Below are 25,868 nucleotides of genomic sequence, written 5' to 3' on the forward strand. Positions count from 1 at the left end.
TGTGGTTGAGTACTTTAGAATTAATTTCCAAGAAAACTACAGTTAATCTGCACAGGTTTAATCCATTCTAACTACTTACCTTCTATTTAAAGGGTTTTACGTAAACAAACAAAGTCAACAGACCAAAACAACTGAAACCCAGGAAGAAAATGAAACTTAATATTTTTTTGAATAGTAATGAATTAAGGACAAAAAAACAAATTATCATAAAATAAAAGATACCTTGTTTCCCAAGGCCGGGCAGTAAAGGCATAGGGCTTAGAGGTTAGGGCACCTACAGGGCAGATATCAATAATATTCCCAGACAGTTCAGACATGAACATCTTTTCAATGTATGTGCCAACTTGCATATCATTTCCTCTGCCTGTTGTTCCCAAATCATCTACTCCTGCAATCTCACTTGCAAACCTACAAGATAAAAAATGTGCCATCAATGGTCAAGTCCAGCAAAATTATTTCCTTTCTTATTCATGATCACAAAGAGACGATTTTCCAAACACTAAAAAGAAATCAGTATATTTTCAAAGGTGAGCACAGTCCTAGAATAAAAAATAATGAAATGTTTACATTTAATTGAGGTGTAACACACATGCAGACTTGTACAAATCATATGTGTACAACTCAGCAAGTTATGAGTGAAAGCAAATGCTTATAGATTTTAATTTTTAAATCCACCTGAAGTTGGTACTAAATGAAAGTGAACTTATTTTATTCATATATCAGAAACAGCATCCCTCTTCTCCCACCCAACAAAAGTAGCCATTCTTTCCAATGTTATTATTCATCAAATTGTGACTATTAAGTATACAATTATATTCTATAATAGAAGAAAAAAGGAAAAAAAGTTACCTGATGCAGCGAGTACACTGTATACATCTTGTCATGATGGTCTTTACCAATGGCCCAATGTTCTTGTCTTCCACAGCACGCTTCCCCTCTAAAAATCGGCTCCTATCATTTCCAAACATCATGGACTGGTCCTTAAGTAGATTATGAAAGAGTCAGTCTAATGCTGCTAATAAAATTAAAATCTGAGACAACCAAAAAGATTGACAGAATTCTACTACATACCTGCAGATCACATTCACCTCCCTGGTCACAAATAGGACAGTCCAATGGATGATTTGCTAATAAGAACTCCATCACACCTTCCCTGTATGAAAATTGTAACATATAAAATGACTCTCAAGTACACACACACTGACATTAACTGCTGGCACTCAAAATGACCTATAGACTTTATTTTTTTTTTTTTTTGAGATGGTGTCTCGCTCTGTTGCTCAGGCTGGAGTGCAGTGGCACAATCTTGGCTCACTGCAGCCTCCTGCCTCCGCCTCTCGGGTTCAAGCGATTCTCTTGCCTCAGCCTCCCGAGTATCTAGGATTACAGATGCCCACCACCACACCTGGCTAATTTTTGTATTTTTAGTAGAGGCAGGGTTTCATCATGTTGGTCAGGCTGGTCTCGAACTCCTGACCTCAAGTGATCCTCCTGCCTTGGCGTCCCAAAGTGCTAGAATTATAGGCATGAGCCACTGTGCCAGGCCCACCTACAGGCCATTTAAACAACCTTCATAGATGTATATTTTTTATACAATTAATAGTAATTTTACATTTAATATCAGAAATGCCAATTATCTATCATTCTGGTAATTTTTTTTAAGAGATGGGGTCTTGCTATGTTGCCCAGGCTGGCCTTGAGCTCCTGGGCTCAAGGGATCCTCCCAAGTTATCATTCTGGTAGTATTAAACACAATCTGGAAAATGCTTAGAGGAGCCTAGAATAAAGTATCATTAGAGAACATAGAAAATTATGATTTTCAGTCAGGTTTGGTGGCTCACGTCTGTAATCCCAGCACTATGGGAGGGAGGCTGAGGCAGGATGATCACTTGAGGCCAGGAGCTCGAGACCAGCTTGGACAACATAGTGAGACCTCGTTTCAAAAAATAAAGAAAATTGTAACTTTTAACAATACCGAATGATCAAAAGTTGCTGAATGGTCCTCAGAAAATATTCACATTAATTCAAAACAAAAACAAACACAATCAGTCCCAGTACAGTATAGTAATGGCTTAATAAGTCCAGATTCACCCTTCATCACAAGTTGAGCAAGTTGCTAAACAAGGATTTTTAATGCTGATCCTAAAGCTCAATACCATAAACTCCTGACTTGACCTTCTCTACTATGTAGTACTCACTTCTATTGCTCCTAGAAGCTGAGCACACCAACTTCTTTAGAGTTTGATATTAAATTTTTAATCTATGGGAAGGTCTAAATACCAAAATGTGCAATTTTCTGCTTTATGAAAGGGAACTACGTTGAATAACAATAAAGTACCTGGCTTTTTTGGATTTTTCTGAGTTCGTTAGGATATTCCAACCCTTCATTACTGGCATGGCACAAGCAGCTACAACCTGGGATTTCAATGAAAAAAAAAAAATGTGTATTTGTATTTATTTGTGATTGCAAGCAACTCAATATATAAAAATGTTAAATTATATAAAATCATTATACATTTGATAACAGGCAAAGAATAGGGTATTTTTTAAAACTGAATTTTTTTAAGTTTTCATATTCATAATATGATGATCTGGTACTTTGCATTTATCTCAGAAATAAAACATCCTGGTTTTTAGGTTTATTCTAATAGTCAATGCAATTTTTTATTCTGCTCTGAAACAGAACACTAAATAACTGCTTTGATTAGCAGGCACTATTGAATAAAAAAATTACATACACCAAAATGAAATTAAACTACTGAAAGCGAACTTCCTCCCTGCAACCCTCTTCTCTACTAAAAATGGCAGGGCGTCAACACTTTTAATGTGCTACTTGGCAACTCTACATCCTGGTTATATATTATACAGCCATTTGGAAATACTGACAGCTATAAATCACCTTTAATTCCTAGATATGTTACAATTATATGGCACATGGATTTGTAAAGCACTTCCATCTATGTGTTTCCAGTTTTGAAATGAAGAGAATCAATTGTTCAAAAGAATTAAATTTATAGATAGAAGTAAAGAGGGCTAGGTTCTCCACTACAATATTGATTCTAAATAAAATTTGCTGCAAGATTTAAAGTTTTCTACCTTCTACAGCATGGTGTAGAATTTTAGGTATCAAGTACCTTAGGGGCTTTCTCAATTTCAACAAGGCACATCCTGCAGTTTCCAGCAACAGACAACCTTTCATGATAACAGAATCGAGGGATTTGCATGCCAACCTTCTCACAGGCCTAGAAGTAAAAAAAAAAAAAAGGCATTAGAATAACCTGACTTCACTGCTGTTATTGCTGAAACACACACATACGGCATCTTATTACTACTATCTATCTATCTATCTTAATTCATTCTTATTTCAGTCCCTTTCTTTGCCTTTGATGCTAACCCGTCTCCTCTGAAGCTGCCTCAGAGGATCTCAGGATCCTTGGCGTGACTTCACCTTATGTGGAAGAAACTGGATAAAGTATCCTTCCACTGTGCTGAAGACTTGACTTCCCACATCCATTTTGAACCATTGTCCACAATGTCCCCAGTGGTTTCATACCTGGACTTCTTCTTTGCCTCACTCCCCTCCTTTGGATTAGAGATTTCACTACACACTATCTAGCTGGCTATCTGTCTTTGGCTCCTATAACCTACCCAGGACTCACCTCCCACTGTCGCTGAAGGTTTTCCCAGTTCCTGTTTGCCCAGTAAGGGGGATTATCCCTGCTCTACCAATTATCACCTACCCTGCTCTGCAATTTCTTCCTCCTTTTAGTCTATAAACATGTTCAAATTTCCTCTAGAGTTAGCTGCTCCATCCTCAGCCTTCATTCTAAATAAAGCAATCTCATCAATTTCCAGTGTTTAAACTATTTAATTAGCAAAAATGTGTTGAGTCTTTCCTTTGTGCAGGATGCAGGTATAGTAGTGAACAAGACAGATAGTGTCCCAGCCTTCATCCTAGCTGACATTCCTTATGATGATTATGTCCAAACCTTAATCTGCAGCCATGTTAGACCTCCACTTCTCCAAGCTTCAGATTTACAGGCACTTGCATGTGTATGTTCCACAGACAGCTTAAATTCAAATGATTACTCTCCCCTCTATACACTCCAAAATAACCAAACAAATGCAGAAAACCACAAGAATTCCTCTGGTCTCTTTGAATTCTAAAGAACTATTTGTCTGTGTCTCTACTGAAACTTCTTTTGTGTTTTTTTTTTCTCACTGTTAAAGCAATATTGGGAAGTTCTGTACAATGGGGGAAAAAATTCCTCAGGTCTTCATCATTCCTGAAGGCCTGTCTACATTTCATTCTCCCTTGAATCTTCTCTCGTTTTCATTCCCATCGCCACTATCTATTTTAGGGCTTTCATAGTATCCTGTCCCAATAATACAAAATGCTTTTTCCTTGTCTCTTATTCCAGTCTTGCTATTCTCCAAACGATCATCCTCTACAGTCACTGTCACCCTGCTTAAATAGGCAACAAAACTCCTGATGGATCAAAATATAAGCTCTTCTGCATAGCAGATACTTTATTTCATGACTGGACCTTCCCTTCCTCAATAACTTGATTTCCTGTGATCTTATCTTCTACTTATACCTTGTTTCATCAATATTAAACTATTTGAAGCTTTCAAAACATGACAAGCTATCTGCCTTAACTTTTTCCATAGGAAATGCAAGCATGTCCTTCTTGTTCACACATGAACACACATGTTCATCCTTTAACACCTCCTCAGGGATGAACAAAGGCACCCAATATCTCTTTCTACTACCTCCTATCCCTGCCACAACTTTTCACTGTACCTTGAACATACATTTATTATATATCATATTTTGTGCTTTCATGTCTGTGACTGGCAGATAGTCTAGAAATGACTGCTAAAATGAACAAAGAACATTTAGATCTGTGACAACTTACAAGTGGAGTGAAGCATCACTTCTCTATGACCAATTTATTATTTCTGGAGGAATATGAAGAAATATTTAGAGCATGAATGTAAGCACATGCTACCCTCCGTTTGCCTGCTTTGTAGGATATATTTCTATGAATCTTACTAATCACAGAAAGGTTATATGAAAATAAAAAGCATCAAGCAGGCCCACAACAAATGAAGGTTATTTTTTCACAAACTTACCTATAGTAACTAATTTAAGTTACTTCAAATTTCTTTTCTTTTTTTTTTTTTTTTTTTTTTTGAGACAGACTCTCTCTCTGTCGCCCAGGCTGGAGTGCAGTGGCACAACCTCAGCTCACTGCAAGCTCCGCCTCCCGGGTTCACGCCATTCTCCCGCCTCAGCCTCCAGAGTAGCTGGGACTACAGGCGCCCGCCACCGCGCCTGGCTAATTTTTTTTTTGTATTTTTAGTAGAGACGGGGTTTCACCCTGTTAGCCAGGACAGTCTCGATCTCCTGACCTCGTGATCCACCCGCCTCAGCCTCCCAAAGTGCTGGGATTACAGGCGTGAGCCACCGCGCCCAGCCTCAAATTTCTTTTCTTTTCTTTTTTTTTTTTTGAGACAGTCTTGCTCTGTTGCCCAGGCTGGAGTGCAGTGGCACAATCTTGGCTCACTGCAACCTCCACCTCCTGGGTTCAAGCGATTCTCCTGCCTCAGCCTCTCGAGTAGCTGGGATTACAGGTGCGCACCATGATGCGCAGCTAATTTTTTGTATTTTTAGTAGAGAAGGGGTTTCACCATGCTGGCCAGGCTGGTCTAGAACTCCTGAATGATCCGCCCACCTTGGCCTCCCAAAGTGCTGGGATTACAGGCATGAGCCACTGCGCTCAGACTTCAAATTTCTTAATGGGTATTCATTTGGAATGTAGAAGTGAAACAAAAGAACTACCATAATTCACTAAAAATGCCACAAACAAATATATGACAGCTCACTTTGAAGTGCCAAGATTTTGCTATGTATAGTTATTTTAAAGAATTATTTACTAATAATCAGTATAAAGGAAATAAATTAGTATTTTTTTAAAAATCAGAACACACACACAAAATAGTTAGAATGTATGCTTACTTGGAGGACGGTCGTTCCTGGTTCCACCATGACAGACTGACCATCAACAAATACTTCAATCAAGTTGCTTGCTGCTGTGGCAGTTGTTCGAACTGACCATCAAAGATATTGAAGTGAAAAACAGATTAACAGTTTATTATAGCAGATGATAATGGATGAATTAACTCTAACTACAAACCTAAAATTTTTCATTCCTTATTATTCCTCTGTATTGCTCTGGATGCAAACTTATGGTTCTCTGCTTTTGATAGTAGAGTAGTTTAAACTTAAACTTCTTTCTTCTTCTTCTTCTTTTTTTTTGAGAGGGAGTCTCGCTCTGTTACCCAGGCTGGAGTGCAGTGGTGCGATCTTGGCTCACTACAACCTCCACCTCCCCGTTTCAAGCGATTCTCCTGCCTCAGCCTCCCAAGTAACTGGGATTACAGGCACTCACCACCTAATTATAGGCACTCGCCTGCTAATTTTTGTATTTTTAGTAGAGACAGGGTTTCGCCATATTGGCCAGGATGGTCTCAAACTCCTGACCTCAAGTAATCCTCCTGCCTCGGCCTCCCAAAGTGCTGGGATTACAGGAGTGAGCCACCATACCCAACTCTAAACTGAAACTGTTAATGCCACTGAAAATATATTCATGGGAAGATCACCTTTCAAAAACAGAATGTGATTTTTCCATTTTGGCATTGACGTGTGTAGTTCCTAACACTTTCTATTCCATAATAATTCCTATAAACTGTTTAAAGTAAAATTATATTTTGAAAATTATTCAACTTAGATCATTTGTTTCTTCTTCTTCTTCTTTTTTTTTTTTTTTTTTTTTGAGATGGAGTCTCGATCTGTCTCCCAGGCTGGAGTGCAGTGGCACGATCTTGGCTCTATGCAACCTCCACCTCCCGGGTTTAAGTGATTCTTGTGCCTCAGCCGCCCGAGTAGCTGGGATTACAGGTGTGCACCACCATGCCCAGCTGATTTTTATATTTTTAGTAGTGATGGGGTTTCACCATGTTGGCCAGGCTGGTTTTGAATTCCTGGCGTCAAGCAATCCACCTGCCTCAGCCTCTCAAAGTGCTAGGATTACAGGCATGAGCCACCACACCCGGCCTGTTTCTATTTTTATTTTAAAAAATTATGGGTTTAGGGTCTTTGATAAACTATTCCATAGACTTATAAATTTACAAAAATAAGGTCTAATATCCATGAATGCAAATTTAAAAAAATACTCACCATATCCTTTAGGAGACTTAGAAAGGCCTACTAAGGCCTTTCTTACAGGTATCCTTAACATATTGCTAAAAATAAAACAAAGAATTACATTATTGTAGGGAAAAAAAATCACCAACTGTTTGGTAATGTTTTATGGCTTTAAATTATTTCACACACATTATGTCATTGAACACTCATAGGTTCTGATATTTTCACTCAGTCTGTAGATGAGAATTCTCAGTCTCAGAGATACTGACTTGTACAATGTCAAAGAGCTAAGCAGCAGCAGCTATTGTATACATTTGGACTTTCTAATTCTATGCAGAGAGCAGTTTTGCCATTTAAAAAAAATTACATAGAAAGGATCAAACTTAAAGCACTACCACACGGTAAAATAAACTGCAAGACAAACAGTGAGCTTATCATTAATGGTTATATAAAATAAAGTCGTCTTTTCTGCTTTCATTTCCTACCAATACCCATTCTATCATTTCATGTTCTAAGCATAGCTGTCTACTAAATGCTCCTGAGATATTCTGAGATAGCTCACCAGCCCAAGCCTTTGAGGTGTCTTGATTGCTATTTTCTGGTACACTTATAGATTTCCAATTATGTGTTTATAAGCCCGTTCTGCCCTCACTGATTAATTCCTTGAATTTTTCTATCTTCAGTACCTATCCACCAGGCTAGCACAGAGTAAGCTCTTAAACAATGGCTCTCAACTGAGGACAATTTTGCTCCCCAGGGAATATTTAGCAATGTCTGAAAACACTGTTGTCACAAACAAGAGGAAGTTACTGACATCTAGTGGGTAGAGGACAGTGTGCTGGCTATTCTACAATGTACAGGACAGTCCCCCACAATAAAGATAATTATCCAAAGTTTCAACAGTGCTGAAGTTGAGACACTGCTCTAAAAGGCTTGCTGAATTACTGAAATAAATGGGGGTGGATTATATAAACACCACGACTTAAAGACACACAAAACAGAAAAGTTACCAAAACTTTTTATTTGTTTTTTGTTTGTTTGTTTTTGAGATGGAGTCTCGCCCTGTCGCCCAGACTGGAGTGCGTTGGTGCAATCTCAGCTCACTGCAACCTCCACGGCCCAGGTTAAAGCAATTCTCCTGCCTCAGCCTCCTGAATACCTGGGATTACAGGCACCTGCCACCACGCCCGACTAATTTTTTGTATCTTTAGTAGAGACAGGGTTTCACCATGTTGGCCAGGCTGGTCTTTAACTCCTGACCTCATAATCTGCCCACCTTGACCTCCCGAAGTGTTGGGGTTAAGGCTTGAGCCACCGTCCCCCGCCCTTTTTTTTTTTTGATAGAGTCTTACTCTGTTGCACAGGCTGGAGTGCAGTGGCACGATCTCAGCTCATTGCAACCTCTGCCTCCTGGGTTCAAGCGATTCTCCTGCCTCAGCCTCCAGAGTAGCTGAGACTACAGGCATGCACAACCACGCCAGCCTAATTTTTGTATTTTTTTTATGTATGTATGTATGTATGTATGTATGTAGACGGAGTCCCGCTCTGTCGCCCAGGCTGGAGTGCAGTGGTGCGAGCTCGGCTCACTGCCACCTCTGCCTCCCAGGTTCAAGCGATTCTCCTGCCTTGGCCTCCTGAGTAGGTGGGTCAGGTGTGTACCACCATGCCAGGCTAATTTTTTGTAGTTTTAGTAGAGATGGGGTTTCACCGTATTAGCCATGATGGTCTCCATCTCCTGACCTCATGATCCAGTCGGCTCAGCCTCCCAAAGTGCTGGGATTACAGGAGTGAGCCACTGTGCCCAGCCTATTTATTTATTTTTGAGGCGGGGTCTTGCTGTCACCCAGTCTCACTCTGTCACCCAGGAGTGCAGTGGCACAATCTCGGCTCACTGCAACCTCCACCTCCCAGGTTCAAGTGATTCTCAGCCTCCCGAGCAGTTGGGATTACAGGCGCCCACTACCATGCCCGGCAAATTTTTATATTTTTAGTAGAGACAGGGTTTCGCCACGTTGGCCAAGCTGGTCCTGAACTCCTGACCTCAGGTCCACCTGCCTCAGCCTCCCAAAGTGCTGGGATTACAGGTGTGAGCCAGTACATCTGGCCAATTTTTTTATTTTTTAGTAGAGATGGGGTTTCGCCATGTTGGCCAGGCTGGTCTTAAACTCCGGACCTCAGGTGATCCAGCTGCCTCGGCCTCCCAAAGTGCTAGGATTACAGGCGTGAGCCACCACGCCCGGCCAAGTCACCAAAACTTCTAAACTTTTTGAGTTTTTTTTCTTTTCTACTCACTTGATCATATAGGCTAAGCACTGAACTTTTCTTCTATTCACTTGATCATATAGGTTGAGCATCCAAAATCATTTGGAACTTTTAAAGGTATTAAAAATGCCCGTAATCCCAGGACTTTGAGAGGCTGAGGCAGGTGGATCACGAGGTCAAGAGATCGAGACCATCCTGGCCAACATGGTGAAACCCCTTCTCTACTAAAAATAAAAAAAAAAAATAGCCAGGTGTGGTGGCAGGCGCCTGTAGTCCCAGCTACTCGGGAGACTGAGGAAGGAGAATGGCGTGAACCCGGGAGACAGAGCTTGCAGTGAGCCGAGATCACGCCACTGCACTCCAGCCTGGGCGACAGGCAAGACTCCGCCTCAAAAAAAAAAAAAAAAAAAGCAAATTGGCCAGGAGAGGTGGCTCATGCCTGTAGTCTCAACACTTTGGGAGGCCATCGCAGGAAGATGGCTTGGGTCTAACAGTTAGAGGCCAGCCTGGGCAACACAGCATGATCCCATCTCTACCAAAAAAAAAAAAAAAAAATCAGCTGGGTGTGGTGGCATGCACCTGTGGTCCCAGCTTCTCAGGAGGCTGACCTGGGAGGATGGCTTGAGCCCAGGTGTTCGAGGTTACAGTGAGCTACAATCATGCCACTGCACTCCAGCCTGGGTGACAGAATAAGACCCTGTCTCAAAAAAAAAAAAAAAAAAGCAAATTATGTGATTAGAACGTATTAAAAAATTTCAACATTAAAGTTTCAATAGTTGCAATAGTATTATTGAATAATAGTACATATACATAGGTTTTAAGCACAAAATTCTGCATACTTATCATAGATAATGTACAACAGGAAATTTCATTAATTAAGAATATGTGATACTGAATTTGCAAACATCAAATCTGTTCCCTGCTAGCGAGTAATTTTTGGTAAATCAGTTTCTGGTTCTTTACTTATAGAGCACAAGGAAAACAATACTTCCTAGACAATGAGCTATTAGTAGGGGCTCAACAAATGCCAGTTAAAGCTGAATTCAACTTAGGCAATACTGGCCACTGACAATCAGTTTGTGTGTGTGTGTGTGTGTGTGTGTGTGTGTGTGTGTGTGTGTGTGTTTTGAGACACAGTCTCGCTCTGTCGCCCAGGTTGCAGTGCAATGGTGTGATCTTGGCTCACTGCAACCTCCACCTCCCAGGTTCAAGCAATTCTCTTGCCTCCCAAGCAGCTGGGATGATAGGCACCTGCCATCACGCCTGGCTAATTTTTGTATTTTCAGTAGAGAAGGGGTTTCGCCATGTTGGCCAAGCTGGTCTCAAACTCCTGACCTCAGGTGATCCACCCGCGTCGACCTCCCAACGTGTTGGGATTACAGGCGTGAGTCACCGCGCCCGGCAGACAAACAGTTTTAAAGTACTCTTTCTTTGAGCTCTTTTTCTTCAGTACCAGTACACACTGTGTAGATATTTTTATTGTTCTACTTACTAAACTGTAGGTTAGTAATCAATTTTAGTACCTACCAGACTGTAAGCTCCTTGAGAACAAGGAATCTGGACATTTCCCTTTTTTGAAGACCCAGCACAGGACCCTTATGAAAATAACCACCAAATAGTCTTATCACCAAGTTCTAGAACTAGAGTAGCATCTGTCCTATTAAAAACTACTGATGGCATAAATGTAAACCTAAACTTACTCCATTAGAGCACTGACAGATTTGAAATCAACAATCAGTATTTCATACAATTTTAAAACTTTTAATACTTTTTTTTTATCTCCAATGCGATATAAAAATAGTACTCACTTTGGATAGGAAATCAACTAGAACTAGACTGTTGACATCCAGCAATAAAGCACAGCCCAACTTAAATACAGATTTGCAACACTTCGATATGTGCTTTGAACATTGATATGCCAAGTTGCAACAGAAATAATTATCTCTTTAGATGGAAAAGTGTTAATGACTAATCATTTCTAAAACTGGACTGGATACTTTTCCGTATAGGGGCTACACTATTCCACGTTCTCCAACATGGATCCATCCATTTACTTCTTGCCTTCCAAGGTACCACCCTATTCCAATCCACCATCACTCCTTGCCTGGAGTATTTCAATAGCTTTTTTTTTTTTGAGAGTCTCACTCGGTCGCCCAGGCTGGAGTGCAGTGGCGCGATCTCGGCTCATTGCAAGCCCCGCCTCCCGGGCTGACGCCATCCTCCTGCCTCAGCCTCCCAAGTAGCTGGGACTACAGGCGTCCGCCACCACGCCTGGCTAATTTTTTGTATTTTTAGTAGAGATGGGGTTTCACCATGTTAGCCAGGATGGTCTCGATCTCCTGGCCTTGTGATCCGCCCGCCTCGGCCTCCCAAAGTGCTGGGATTACAGGCGTGAGCCACCGCGCCCGGCCTTCAATAGCTTCTTAATAGGTCACCAAGCTTCCACACTATTCCCACACAGCCCCTCACCTCTTGCCACCGGCTGTGACCTCAGACTGAAATGCTCTTCCCTGGCCCCTCCTTATCCTTCAAATCTTGGCTTAAAAGCCTTTTCTCAGTTTCATTGACCAGCCTACCTAACATTTCCTGACGATTCCCCCAACATATCACCCATTTTATTCTTCTTTAAGGACTCATTTCTGGCTCGTAGTAAAAGTTCAATAACTGTGAAGTGAACTGAATCTCTAATTTCTGTCGTTAATTTGTAGAGACCACTTTCCCGGATTTAAAAAGTGCAGGTGCTTTGGCAGCCTTAAGTCGGTGAAAACAAGAATATTCCACAAAACAAAAATAACTTGTTTATTCATCAAAAACAGTTATCGTTACACTTCTATACTGTCAATTCGTGTGTGAACAGAGTTGTGTCTGATCCAAGACCTTACAGTACAAGCATTAGATCCCAATAACCTGTAAACAACGTTTTGTTATTTGCAATGCAACCCTGGGCTAACTTTCCAAAAGTCGTTTTTCTCAATTTCCCGTTAGTGAAAAGAATAAAAAAAAATGCTGTCCAACGTGGTCAATGGACAAAACAAACAAGGACAACAAACAGGGGCGTGAGCCACTGCTAACACAACAGCGACCAATCATGCACTGTACCAGGCGTGTAAAAATCTCGGGGGAAAGGCTCAGTCTCAAGGCCTAAGTCATCGGACACTGGTCCTCTCCCGGGGAATAAAACGGCCTCCTCCTCTGAGAGGGAAATGTCCTGAATTTTCCCTGCAGAGGGAAGGTCGCCTGCAAGCCTGCATTCGGGCCAGCGTTCCCGAGGGACCCCTGATCCTCATCTTCCTTTCTGCTTCAACAGACCAGAGACCGTGGCTAAAAGCCCCCCCATCTGCCGGCTCTCAGGGGCTTCCGACGCAGCGGGGCGGGAGGCGGCGCCCAGTCAAGGACAAGAGAAGACTAAGTCGCGTGGGCCAAAGGAAACAGTCCCGTCAATAAATAAGCCTCTGGCCGACGCACCTCACCCTTCCCATCCATACAAGACCTCACCTTCTCCCCGGAGCCGCGGAGGCTGTTCTGCTAAACTGTATGGACCACAACGACCTCCTCAGAGGCTGGGTCGCTTACTCAATATGGCGGCCTCAGCTAACTCTGTCAGCCGGGCCTGGAGAACGGAAAGCCCCGAGGGACTAGAATCCCTGCATTCGACAAGTTTGTCGGCAATTTCCGTCAGCCGACCAGAGGGCGGAGCTGAGGTCGGCCTAGCCCGGAGGCAGGAAGGACAACTTGGACCCGCAGTTCCGCCGGAAGTGGCCCCAGCCGCGAGGCCGAGCGTCTTCGGTCATCTCCGGCGCTTCTAGGGGCGGTTCCCGTCATCTTCGGGAGCCGTGGAGGTACGAACTTAAGACATGCCTATTTTATTAATTTATTTCCAAACGCAACGAAAGGTCCATGGACAATTTGTGGGCCATTTAATTCAGGGCCCCCAATTCGTACGTGGAGAAGTGGGAATGCTAACGTACTTTGACCTTTAACCTCCGGTCCGGCGCGGTGGAGGGAAACGCCTCCGTCTCTATATAAGGAGTTTTCCGGCCTCTTCGGGCCCTTTTTCCTCTCTTCAGCGCGGGGCGCCGACAACTTGCGCGCTGTTTCTGCTGCTCCCCAGCTCTCGGATACAGCCGACACCATGGGTTTCGGAGACCTGAAAAGCCCCGCCGGCCTCCAGGTGCTCAACGATTACCTGGCGGACAAGAGCTACATCGAGGGGTGAGCGGACGGGCTGAGTCGGGGTGGCGGGGGAGGTTTCTCCGCCCGGGGCCGGGGCCACGTGGCGCAGCGTGTCGGCTGCCGCGGGAGGGAGGGAGGCCGGGCCCCAGTGCCCTTTCGAGGGTGAGGGGAAAGCTCCCCGTTGCCGTCTCCCAAGGCCCTCGTGTGGTGCGAGCCCGGCCTCCGGGGAGCGGTTCACGAGCAAAGAAAGGTTAAAATGTGCTTTATTTACACTTAATTCAGCCAGGTGTTTACGCGTCGCTGCCCAGTTAATACTGCCCAGTTAATATATGTTAGGTTGTAGATAGAGCAATGCTAGACGTTGCAGTATTTGAGGTCTACTAAGTGGCGACATTTCTCAGGATAGCGCGGTGACCCAAACATATCGTTTGATTTGAAGGAACTAATAAGAAAAGAAAAGCATTAAAGCAACCCTAGTGGGGTTAGTGCCCACTAATTAATGTGATGCATGCAGCATTTATTATTTATTCGCTGGCATTTGTTTTTCAAGAGTGTGTGTGAATGCTTCTGTGTCATTGGCAGGTATGTGCCATCACAAGCAGATGTGGCAGTATTTGAAGCCGTGTCCGGCCCACCGCCTGCCGACTTGTGTCATGCCCTACGTTGGTATAATCACATCAAGTCTTATGAAAAGGACAAGGCCAGGTAAAATCATCTTTGTGTCTAGCTGAAGAGTAAGACTGCTCTCGAAGCTTTATCTGGATGTTCACGTGACAAAACTGGACCCAGGCTACTTTAGTTTTGTTGGGATATTGTAAGCTAAATTTTTCTGTAACTTTAGAAGGCCAAGAGACTGAAGCCCTCCATTTTTTCACAGAACAGGTAGAACATGGACAGCAGCAATTCAACTTTTCCCCACACTGCCCTGCCAATGTGCCTCGACCTTGACCTGGGGGGCCCACCTCTGGGGTGAGAGGGTGGCTCATTCATTCAGTCCTTGGCCATTCTTCTGAAACTGCCAACAAGGGTGGAAGTTTGGGGAAGTGGACTCCAGTTCACTAAGAATGGAACTGAGCATACTTAATGAAATCTCAAACAGAAATGTTCATACTGAAAGAGTAAATCATAGTGAGTATTGAAAATAATGTCTCACATGGTACTAATGCTTGTTGGGTGAGGAGTTGAACATATGACAGTGTTTACCTGGGAGCATGTGAAAGGGTAAATTATTATTGCAAAAGGGATCTAGTGATAAGTAGTGATTAAAACAAGTTATTTTGTATTGTCTGGAAAAGGATGTTATACTAGCTCAATAGTGGTTGAATTTAAATGTTTTTCAAGCCTGCCAGGAGTGAAGAAAGCTTTGGGCAAGTATGGTCCTGCCGATGTGGAAGACACTACAGGAAGTGGAGCTACAGATAGTAAAGATGATGATGACATTGATCTCTTTGGATCTGATGATGAGGAGGTATGGCATCTTCTATAAAGAATATATCAGCCAGGCGCAGTGGCTCAGGCCTGTAATCCCAGCATGTTGGGAGGCTGAGGCGGGTGGATCACAAGGTCAGGAGTTGAAGATCAGCCTGGCCAAGATGGTGAAACCCTGTCTGTACTAAAAATACAAAAAAATGTGGCGGGCATCTGTAATCCCAGCTACTCAGGGGGCTAAGGCAGAGAACTGCTTGAACCTAGGAAGCGGAGGTTGCAGTGAGCCGAGATCATGCCACTGCATCCAGCCTGGGCGACAGCGAGACTCCGTCTCAGAAAAAAAAAAAAAAAAAGAATACATCGATTAACAATTTTATCAATGTGGTTAAGCCGAATTGCCTGGATTTGAATCCTGGCTTTAATTTATATGCCTTTTTCAAATTCTGACTGGTTGCATGATGAATAAAATCAAATCACCATCTTTCGGCTGAGTTCGTGATGGATTTGCTGTTTTCTGATTAAGCCAGTCTTTTTTATGATGACCCCACTAGCTTTAAGCAGAGGAATAACCGACTTTCTGAAGTGGATTAATTTTTTTTCTTTACAGGAAAGTGAAGAAGCAAAGAGGCTAAGGGAAGAACGTCTTGCACAATATGAATCAAAGAAAGCCAAAAGTAGGTCATTTGTTTTTAACGTCATTCCATGATAATGTAAGTAATCTTTTTCAAAGCTTGACCTTGAAGTAATTTCCTCCACATTCCTTGAATAGGTCAATATTTTAAAACCTCCTGTACAGGTTCTTCCACAGCTACTGGTCTGCAGCTGTTCTTATGGTAGCAGTTGTGGCATTCCTCTGTGGGAAAGAAACTGTTAACACAAACACCTCTTTCTTAGCAAAACAGAAAGTAGGTATATGTGTGACAGACACAAGATGTATCTGTAGTTTTGTTTGGCTAAGGAGATAGTCCGTCTCAAAACAAATTGAGTAGGGTGAAAAAAATACATTTCATTATTTGAATAATGCTGTTTATTGTTTTTAGAACCTGCACTTGTTGCCAAGTCTTCCATCTTACTAGATGTGAAACCTTGGGATGATGAGACAGATATGGTGAAATTAGAGGAGTGCGTCAGAAGCATTCAAGCAGATGGCTTAGTCTGGGGCTCATGTGAGTTTAAGCTTTGCATTTTTTTTTTTGAAACTATCTGGAATTTGCATACAGCTTCAACCTTTCTCTACAAGGCTTTTCTAACTAAGATTTTTCTTAATGCTCTTTTTAGCTAAACTAGTTCCAGTGGGATACGGAATTAAGAAACTTCAAATACAGTGTGTAGTTGAAGATGATAAAGTTGGGACAGATATGCTGGAGGAGCAGATCACTGCTTTTGAGGACTATGTGCAGTCCATGGATGTGGCTGCTTTCAACAAGATCTAAAATCCATCCTGGATCATGGCATTTAAATAAAAGCTTGAAAGATTACCTTTGGCTCTTGAGTATGTTACATAGGATGGTGGTGTATATATTCCTTTCATTTTGAGGGAAGGAATTAAATGAATATGTGATTCCTAAATAACACAAATTTGGTTCGGCATTGTTGTTAGAAAATTGCAGTGCAGGCCAGGTGTGGTGGTTCATGCCTGTAATCCCAGCAGTTTGGGAGGCTGAAGTGGGTGGATCGAGACCAGGAGGCTGATACCAGCCTGGGCAATGGGGAGAGATCCTGCCCCTACAAAAAATACAAAAATTAGCTAGGCGTGTTCGTGCACCCCTGTATTCCCAGCTATTTGGGAGACTGAGGTGGGAGGATTGCTTGAGCCCAGGAGGTTGAAACTGCAGTGAGCCAAGGTGGTGCGACTGCACTCCAGCCTGGGTGCCAGAGCAAGGTCCTGTCAAAAGAAAAAAATTATAGTGCAACTTTACCGACTTGTAATGTCCTTAGCAGTGCCTGATGATGTGATTTGTTGTAACCTAGCATCTTTGCACTGGGAACTTGAACATGTGAGATATGTGACACTACTAGAAGACACCTAACCCAGAGGAGGGAGGGCTTCCCAGAATTTGGCATGAATTATAACTGCTTAACAGGTTACAAATTTAAAATGATGACTCATGATGTAAAGAAACCATCTTTTAAGTGTTGGGAATGTGATTTGGAGTAGCACTGTGTCCTGGTAGGGGGATTATATAGGTAACTGGTTCCCAGGCTTCCCAGAAAAACTTGACTTTGCTGTGAAGATTCATAGGTGCTGGGTTGTAGAGGTGGAATATTTTACTTGGATTTGGAAATCCAATTGGTTCTCATGCTGCAGGTAAATACTGGGATGAGGGTAGTATGTTGAGTAAAGAGATAGTCAAGTATTGGAAACAGTTTAATCTTGACAGGGAATTTGGGGTCTGGCTAACATTTGATATTTTTTTCTAATAGTTTTACAAAAGCAGTGCTTGGGAATTGCTGATCTCAAATGATCAAAAATTTTAGGTCAATTTTTTTTTTTTTTTTTTTGTGACGGAATCTCGCTGTGTTGCCTGGGCTGGAGTGCAGTGGCGTGCTCTCAGCTCACTGCAATTTCCGCCTCCCAGGTTCAAGCAATTCTCCTGCCTCAGCCCCCTGAGTAGCTGGGATTACAGGCATACGCCACCAGGCCCAGCTAATTTTTCTATTTTTAGTAGATAAGAGGCTTCACCATTTTGGTCAGGCTTGTCTCGAACCCCTGACCTCAGGTGATCCACCCACCTCAGCCTCCCAAAGTGCTGGGATTATAGGCATAAGCCACAATGTCCAGCCCCTAGGTCAATTTTTTAATAGAACTATACAGTGCTATTTCTTCTCCATCTGATTTTATGTTGTGACTGCCTTGACTGGGAAACTATATTATAAGGAAGATTTATTTAACAGATAGATACATTGAATGATATCTCTAAGCAATGTTTATAATCCAACCAACAGCCTAAAAGTCATGGGAGACATTTTCAGGTTGTCATTATCATGAGAGCCAGCAGAGGGCAGCACTACATTTTCTGGAAAACCAGACAGCCTGGGAATTCTGAAAATGCAAAAAAACCACACAAAAAACAAAAAACCAAAACCATGAATAAACTTAAGTGAATGGTAATAAAAATTTGCAATTATTGACATGGTGAAGGAGTTGAGTCCCAAATAGCTTGGCCAAAATGTTAAGTATCAGCAGAAGTTTATGATGAAAAAACTAATGATTAATAATTTGTTTAAAGGTGGTCAAAAATTTAGAATGGTCATTTCAAACCACAGATGTCTTCAGAATCCTACAGTGATGAATGATGAAGCATACCATTTTGAAATCTTGAATCCACACCCTTGAATGAAAAATATTTTGATAGTATCTTTTAGCTTCATATTTTAAAAAAATAGATGGCCGAACGTGGTATCTCACACCTGTATTCCCAGCACTTTGGGAGGCCGAGGCAGCTGGATCACGAGGTCAGGAGATCTAGACCATCCTGGCTAACATAGTGAAACCCTGTCTCTACTAAAAATACAAAAAATTAGCCAGGTGTGGTGGCATGCGCCTGTAGTCCCAGCTACTTGGGAGGCTGAGGCAGGAGAATCGCTTGAACCCGGGTGGCAGAGGTTGCAGTGAGCTGAGATCGCACCACTGCACTCCAGCCTGGGCAACAGAAGCGAGACTCTATCTCAAAAGAAAAAAAAAAAAATATACCAACAGTTCAAAATTCAAGAATATGTACAGTGAAGTCTGTCCTGTCCCCTAGGCCTCCAGTTCCACTTCATCAAAGCAGTATTAACAGGTTCTTAGGTCTTTCCAGAGCTACTGTAAGCTTATGCATAGACTAATTGTAACATACCACATAGATTTCTACACCTTGCATTTTCCTTATGAAAATGAACACCTTGGGGCCGGGTGTGGTGGCTCACGCCTGTAATCCCAACACTTTGGGAGGCCTAGGTGGGCAGATCACAAGGTCAAGAGATCCAGACAATCCTGGCCAACATGGTAAAACCCTGTGTCTACTAAAAATACAAAAATTAGCTGGCAGTGGTGGCGCATGACTGTAGACCCAGCCACTCGGGAGGCTGAGGCAGGAGAATCGCCTGAACCCAGGAGGTGGAGGTTGCAGTGAACTGAGATCGCACCACTACACTCTGTCTCAAAAAAAAAAAAAAATGCCAGGCGTGGTGGCTCATGCCTGTAATCCCAGAGGTGGGGGATCACGAGGTCAGGAGTTCGAGACCAGCCTGGCCAACATGGTGAAACCCTGTCTACTAAAAATACAAAAAAAAAAAAAAAAAAAGAAATGGACACCTTGGAGATTATGCCTTGGATATCCCATTGTTAGTACATCCTTATTTAATAGATGCATAATTCATGTTCTCATTTCATAATTCATTTTCTCATAGTTCATTTAGACAGTCTCCTGTTGATTGGATTCTTAGGTTGCTTTTAATGTTTTGTTATGGGCAGTGCTGCAGTAGAAAACCCTGATACTCATTTTCTTGAGAGCCAATATACTGAATGAACTGGTTTGTTTTGTTTTGTTTTGTTTTTTTGAGGTGGAGTCTCACTCTGTCGCCTGGGCTGGAGTAAAGTGGCGCGATCTCAGCTCCCTGCAACCTCTGCCTCCCAGGTTCAAGTGGTTCTCCTGCCTCAGCCTCCCGAGTAGCTGGGATTACAGGTGCCTGCCACTATGCCCAGCTAATTTTTTGTATTTTTAGTTTGATGGTGTTTCACCATGTTGGCCAGGCTGGTCTCAAACTCCTGACCTTGTGATCCCCCCTCGTCAGCCTCCCAAAGTGCTGGGATTACAGGCGTGAGCTGCTGCACCCAGCCCGTGAACCTATGAACTTGTTTTCAACCAATAGTCTCAGAAGGCACTGGTTTCCAAAGAGATTTTTTTATTCCTGTTTCTGGCTTTAGAGTGGAAGGAAGCAAAGATAAAAAAGAGTCCACCTTTTTTTTTTTTTGCATGCCCCATAAATAATTATAATGACTATGAAAGTTTTTCTTTTCTTTTTTTTTGAGACAGGGTCTCAATCTATCATCCAGGATGGAGTGCACTGGCACGATCACGGCTCACTGCAGCCTTGAACTCCTAGGCTTAAGCAATTCTACCTCAGCCTCCTGAGTAGCTGGGACTACAGGCACGTGCCACTATACCCGACTAATTTAAAAAAATTTTTTTAGAGATGGGGTCTTGCTATGATGCCCAGGCTTTGAACTCCTGGACTCAAGTGATCCTTCCACCTTGGCCTTCCAAGGTACTGGGATTACAGGTGTGAGCCACCGTGTCCAGCCTGAAACAGTATTTTTCATGTTTGGCATCCCTAGCAGAGGGCTGGGCAGTGTGGGAACTCAAAACTGATTCCTTCCGTATCACTTTGTTAGATGAAACAAAAAAACACAAAAGAAGAGGAGAAAATTAGTATAGGGAGGCAATTCAAACATAAAATTGTTAAAAATAAAAGTCATTGGTTTGGGGATTAAGCAAATAATCTAAAAGTTCAGAAGGTAAGAGAAGGCTAGAATTGATGAAAAGTTTTTTGGAAGAATCAGATATAATGATTTGGGAAGCAATTAGACAAATTCGTGAGATTTTGCAGTATGTGTTTGGAATCTTAGATAGGATGGGGCCAGTCTGTAGACACATTTGAATTACAGACTGGCACGTTATATGAGGTTTCCAAACCAGAGAATATTAACGTTAAGACAGCTTTGATCTGGAGGTGATATGAATGAAAGCAAGGAGATCAAATGACTTACAATCCTCACAGATGGAAATGTCTAAATTATGGCATATGTATTCAATGAAATATTTTATAAACTTTATTTATTTTTTTGAGATGGAGTCTCACTCTGTTGCCCAGGCTGGCGTGCCGTGGCACGATGTCAGCTCATTGCAACCTCCACCTCCCAGGTTCAAGTGATTCCCCTGCCTCAGCCTCCCAAGTAGCTGGGATTACTTGTGTGTGCCACAATGCCCAGCTAATTTTTGTGTTTTTAGTAGAGATGAAGTTTTGCCATGTTGGCCAGGCTGGTCTTGAACTCCTAACCTCAAGTGATCCACCCATCTCGGCCTCCCAAAGTGCTGGGATTACAGGCGTGAGCCACCACGCCCAGCCTAAACTTTATTGTTAAAAGTAAGTCTATAGCAACATTGAGAAATGCTTGATATTTCATGGACTATTACTATGAAAAGATGTGCTTATTTGTCCATGATTATTCAGTAAATATACTAAGTCACTAGTAAGTGACAGAGGAGAAACACAAACCAGGGTCTTCATAGGCCAGTTGATGTGTTGGTAACAGAATATGGAAGGTTCTTCATCCCTGCTTTTAGACAGTTTAATCCTATTTCATCAGTGTAATCCTTGCTTCATATTCTCATGAATGTGATGAGGTAAGGTGAGGTGATAAGAAAATATGGTGAGGGATAAGAAAATATCACATAAGGGTAAACTTTACCTTGTGTAAATTGAGACTTAAACACTAAAACACTGTTCTAGGCAGAGGTTCTCAAACCTCAATTCTTGATGTCTGTCCACTCACAGGCTCAACACTACATGGAAGCTGTCAAGGCTTGAGGCTTGAACCCTCTGAAGCCATGGCCCAAGCTCTACGCTGGACCCTTTCAACCATGGCTGGAATGGCTAGGATGCAATGCACCAAGTCCCTAGGTTGCACACAGCACGGGGACCCTGGGCCTGGCCCATGAAACCACTTCTTCCTCCCAGGCCTTTGGGCCTGTGATAGGAGGGGCTGCTGCAAAGGTTTTTTTGACATGTCCTAGAGACATTTTCCCCATTGTCTTGGTGATTAATATTTGGTTCCTCATTACTTATGCAAATTTCTGCAGCCAGCTTGGATTTCTCCTCAGAAAATGAGATTTTCTTTTCTATCGCATTGTCAGGCTGCAAATTTTCCAAACTGTTATGCGCTGTGTCCTTATAAAACTGAATGCCTTTAACAGCACCCAAGTCACCCCTTGCATGCTTTGCTGCTTAGAAATTTCTTCCACCATGATATGGTTTGGCTGTGTCCCCACCCAAATCTCATCTTGAATTTCCACGTGTTGTGGGAGGGACCTGGCAGGAGGCAATTGAATCATGGGGGGCAGGTCTTTCTCATGCTGTTCTCGTGATACCCAGTCATGGGTATGTTTTACCCATGATTTAGGGTATCTGGTCGGATAAATTTCTAAGCAGCAAAGCATTCAAGAGGTGACTTGGGTGCTGTTAAAGGCATCATTCAGTTTTATAAGGGAAGCAGAGCATAAAAGTTTGGAAAATTTGCAGCCTGACAATGCAATAAAAAAGAAAATCCCATTTTCTGAGAAGAAAGTCAAGCCAGCTGCAGAAATTTGCATGAATAACAGGGAGCCAAATGTTAATCACCAAGACAAGGGGAAAATGTCTCCAGGGCACATCAGAGGTCTTCATGGCAGCCCCTCCCATCACAAGCCTGGAGGCCTAGGAAGAAAAAGTGGTTTCGTGTGCTGGGCCCAGGGTCCCTGTGCTGTGTGCAGCCTAGGAACTTGGTGCCCTGTGTCCCAGCTGCTCCAGCCATGGCTGAAAGGGCAATGTAGAGCTCGGGCCATGGCTTCAGAGGGTGCAAGCCCCAAGGCTTGGCAGCTTCCAAGTGGTGTTGAGCCTTCAAGTGCACAGACATCAAGAATTGAAGTTTGGGAACCTCTGCCTAGATTTCAGTTGTATGGAAACACCTGGATGCCCAGGCAGAGGGGCAGGCCCTCATGGAGAACCTCTGTCAGGGTAGTGCAGAAGGAAAATGTGGGGTGGGAGCCCCCACACAGAGTTTCTACTGGGGCACCGCCTAGTGGAGCTGGGAGAAGAGGGCCTCTGTCCTCCAGACCCCAGAATGGTAGATCCACTAACAGCTTACACCGTTTGCCTGGAAAAGCTTCAGGCACTCAATGTCAGCCTGTGAAGGCAGCCAGAAGGGAAGCTGTACCCTGCAAAGCCACAGGGGCGGAGCTTCCCAAGACTATGGGAACCTACTACCTCTTGGATCAGTATGACCTGGATGTGAGACATGGAGTCAAAGGAGATCATTTTGGAGCATGTGCCACCACACCCTGCTAATTTTGTATTTGTAGTACAGACGGGGTTTCTCCATGTTGGTCAGGCTGGTCTCGAACTCCTGACCACAGGTGATCCACCCACCTCGGCCTCCCAAAGTGCTGGGATTATAGGTGTGAGCCACTGCACCCGGCCTGGATTCTGGACTTTTGAGTTAATGCTGCAATGAGACTTTGGAGGACTGTTGGGAAGGCGTGATTGGGTTTGAAATGTGAGGACATGAGATTTGGGTGGGGCCGGGGTGGAATGATATGGTTTGGCTATGTCCCCACCCAAATCTCATCTTGAATTTTCATGTGTTGTGGGAGGGACCCAACAGGAGGTAATTGAACCATGGGGCAGGTCTTTCCCATGCTATTCTTGTGATAGCGAGTAAGTCTCAAAAGATCTGACGGCTTTAAAAAGGGGAGTTTCACTATGCAAGCTCTCTTCTCTTGTCTGCCCCATGTGAGACAGGCTTTTCGCCTTCCACCATGATTGTGAGGCCTCCCCAGTCAAGTGGAACTGTAAGTCCATTAAACCTCTTTCTTTTGTAAAACGCCCGGTCATGGGTATGTGTTTATCAGCAGCCTGAAAACGGACTGCTACAAGTCAGATACCCAAAATCATCTCTCTCAAGTTCAAAGTTCCACAAATCTCTAGGGCCGGGGCAAAATGCCACCAGTCTCTTTGCTAAAACATAACGAGTGACCTTTGCTCAAGTTTCCAACAAGTTCCTCATCTCCATCTGAGACCACCTCAGCCTGGACCTTATTGTTCGTATCACTATCAGCATTTTTGTCAAAGCCATTCAACAAGTCTCTAAGAAGTTCCAAGCTTTCCCACATTCTCCTATCTTCTTCTGAGCCCTCCAAATTGTTCCAACCTCTGCCTGTTACCCAGTTCCAATGTCACTTCCACATTTTCAGGTACCTTTTCAGCAGTGACCCACTCTACTGGTGCCAATTTACTGTATTTGTCTGTTTTCGTGCTGCTGATAAAGACATACCTGAGACTGGGCAATTTACAAAAGAAAGAGGTTGAATTGGACTCACAGTTCCACATAGCTGCGGAGGCCTCACAATCATGGTGGGAGTTAAGGAGGAGCAAGCCACATCTTCTGTGGATGGTGGCAGGCAAAAAGACTGCTCCCTTCATAATTTTCAAAAGAAAATTGAGAAATTATAGAAATTGAAATATGTTTTTAAACTTGTAGTGAGTAGCAGAGTCAGATAAGACAAAGACTCTAGCAGAGACTGGGATAAGAGGCAGATCTTCAGAAGAGACTGGGATAAGGGGTGGATCTTTGGGAAACCCCAAAGACAAAGATACAGATTTCCAGTGTTTCTTGACCTCCACAGTTGGACGGAATCTCTTTCCTCTGAACAATCTGCACTTCTTCTTGGCTCTCTTATGGCACTTATTATTTTCTACCTTATTTTAGGATTTTTAATGCAGGTTTAATCTCACTTTCTAAACCCATTCCATGCTGTGCAGGTCTACGCAAACCAACCATCAAAGTCTGAGGAAGCTGAGAGGCTAAAGAGGCTGACATATCCAGTTTCTCAGAAAGAAACATTTGATAGAGACTTACGAACAGAAGCCATATCTGTGTCTTGGATGGTGGTGAGACAAGATGGTGGATCCCCGCACCATTACCCCCAAGACCCAGGGATTATATACCTTAGGGAAAAAGTGATTTGGAAGGGATGTGTAGTCTAAAATTCAACAGATTTGCACCATGAAGAGGTCATTGACCTAAAGGTATGCTTTATTGATCTTACACTGGTGTCTATATAAATATAGGAATAGAAGGTAGAAATATATCAATATGTCCATGATTTTTCCAAAATCATTCTGAAATTAGACTGGTCTGTTTGCCATCTGAATGTCAGTGTTTTCATATATACCCTTAGTTTATACACGTTTACATACCCATTTCCTTTTTTTTAAATTTCAACTTTTATTTTAGTTAGGGGGGTACATGTGCAGATTCATTACATGGGAATATTGTGTGATGCTGAGGTTTAAAGTATGAATCCTGTCACCCTGGTAGTGAGCACAGTACCCCAACAGGTGGTTGCTTTTTTTTTTTTTGAGACCGAGTCTCGCTCTGTTGCCCAGCCTGGAGTGCAGTGGCTCGATCTCAGCTCACTGCAACCTCCACCTCCTGGGTTCAAGTGATTCTTCTGCCTCAGCCTCCTGAGTAGCTGGGATTACAGGCACGTGCCACCACGCCCAGTTAATTTTTTGTATTTTTAGTAGAGACGGGGTTTCACCATGTTGGTCAGGCTGGTCTCGAATTCCTCACCTTGTGATCCACTCCTCCTTGGCCTCCCAAAGTGCTGGAAGTACAAGTGTGAGCCACTGAACCCGGCCGCCCAAGCTTTTTTTTTTTTTTTTTGAGACAGAGTCTTACTCTGTTGCCCAGGCTAGAGTACAGTGATGCGATCTCGGTTCACTGCAACCTCCGCCTCCCAGGTTCAAGTGATTCTCTTGCCTCAGCCTCCTGAGTAGCTGGGACTACAGGCATTTGCCACCACGCCCAGCTAATTTTTGTATTTTTAGTACAGACAGGGTTTCACCATGTTGACAGGCTGGTCTTGAACTCCTGACTTCAGGTGACCCGCCTACCTTGACCTCCCAAAGTGCGGGGATTACAGGCATTAGCCACCGAGTCCAGCCTCAGCTCCCACTTACAAGTGAGAACATGCAGTATTTGGTTTTCTGT

General features: G+C 43.1%; 2 protein-coding genes and 2 non-coding genes across 4 annotated transcripts in view; 3 read left to right on the forward strand and 1 right to left on the reverse strand.

Annotated features, from left to right (window-relative positions):
- Nucleotides 1-13,130, reverse strand: part of NDUFS1 (NADH:ubiquinone oxidoreductase core subunit S1) — a 36,530-nt gene extending 23,400 nt beyond the window's left edge. Inside the window, exons 1-8 of the mRNA XM_030803947.1 lie at nt 12,968-13,130; nt 7,244-7,308; nt 6,023-6,114; nt 3,135-3,242; nt 2,339-2,415; nt 1,072-1,153; nt 850-980; nt 223-408 (exon numbers count right to left, since the gene is read on the reverse strand). Coding sequence (XP_030659807.1) covers nt 223-408; nt 850-980; nt 1,072-1,153; nt 2,339-2,415; nt 3,135-3,242; nt 6,023-6,114; nt 7,244-7,304 — 737 coding nt within the window. The 5' untranslated portion in view covers nt 7,305-7,308; nt 12,968-13,130. The remainder of the gene's footprint in view (nt 1-222; nt 409-849; nt 981-1,071; nt 1,154-2,338; nt 2,416-3,134; nt 3,243-6,022; nt 6,115-7,243; nt 7,309-12,967) is intronic.
- Nucleotides 13,131-13,216: 86 nt separating this feature from the next.
- On the forward strand, nt 13,217-16,551 carry EEF1B2 (eukaryotic translation elongation factor 1 beta 2). Its single transcript, XM_030803948.1, has 6 exons — nt 13,217-13,684; nt 14,228-14,350; nt 14,987-15,113; nt 15,681-15,747; nt 16,114-16,239; nt 16,352-16,551. The coding sequence occupies exons 1-6, from the start codon at nt 13,605-13,607 to the stop codon at nt 16,504-16,506; spliced, it is 678 nt and encodes a 225-aa protein (XP_030659808.1). The 5' UTR covers nt 13,217-13,604; the 3' UTR covers nt 16,507-16,551.
- Nucleotides 15,521-15,599, forward strand: LOC115832658. The gene has a single exon (XR_004028176.1). It is a non-coding gene; the product is annotated as a small nucleolar RNA SNORD51 (small nucleolar RNA).
- LOC115832665 lies at nt 15,874-16,003 on the forward strand. The gene has a single exon (XR_004028183.1). It is a non-coding gene; the product is annotated as a small nucleolar RNA SNORA41 (small nucleolar RNA).
- Nucleotides 16,552-25,868: the final 9,317 nt, after the last annotated feature.

This window comes from Nomascus leucogenys, chromosome 22a, assembly GCF_006542625.1.
Source record: "Nomascus leucogenys isolate Asia chromosome 22a, Asia_NLE_v1, whole genome shotgun sequence".
NCBI classification, from domain to species: Eukaryota; Metazoa; Chordata; class Mammalia; order Primates; family Hylobatidae; genus Nomascus; species Nomascus leucogenys.

Excerpts from the sequence above, each read along its gene's own strand:
- EEF1B2 (XM_030803948.1), top strand. The coding sequence starts at position 13,605 with ATGGGTTTCGGAGACCTGAAAAGCCCCGCCGGCCTCCAGGTGCTCAAC. Across the intron at positions 13,685-14,227 it reads GACAAGAGCTACATCGAGGG|GTATGTGCCATCACAAGCAG; the intron begins GTGAGCGGACGG and ends TGTCATTGGCAG. Across the intron at positions 16,240-16,351 it reads TGGCTTAGTCTGGGGCTCAT|CTAAACTAGTTCCAGTGGGA; the intron begins GTGAGTTTAAGC and ends TGCTCTTTTTAG.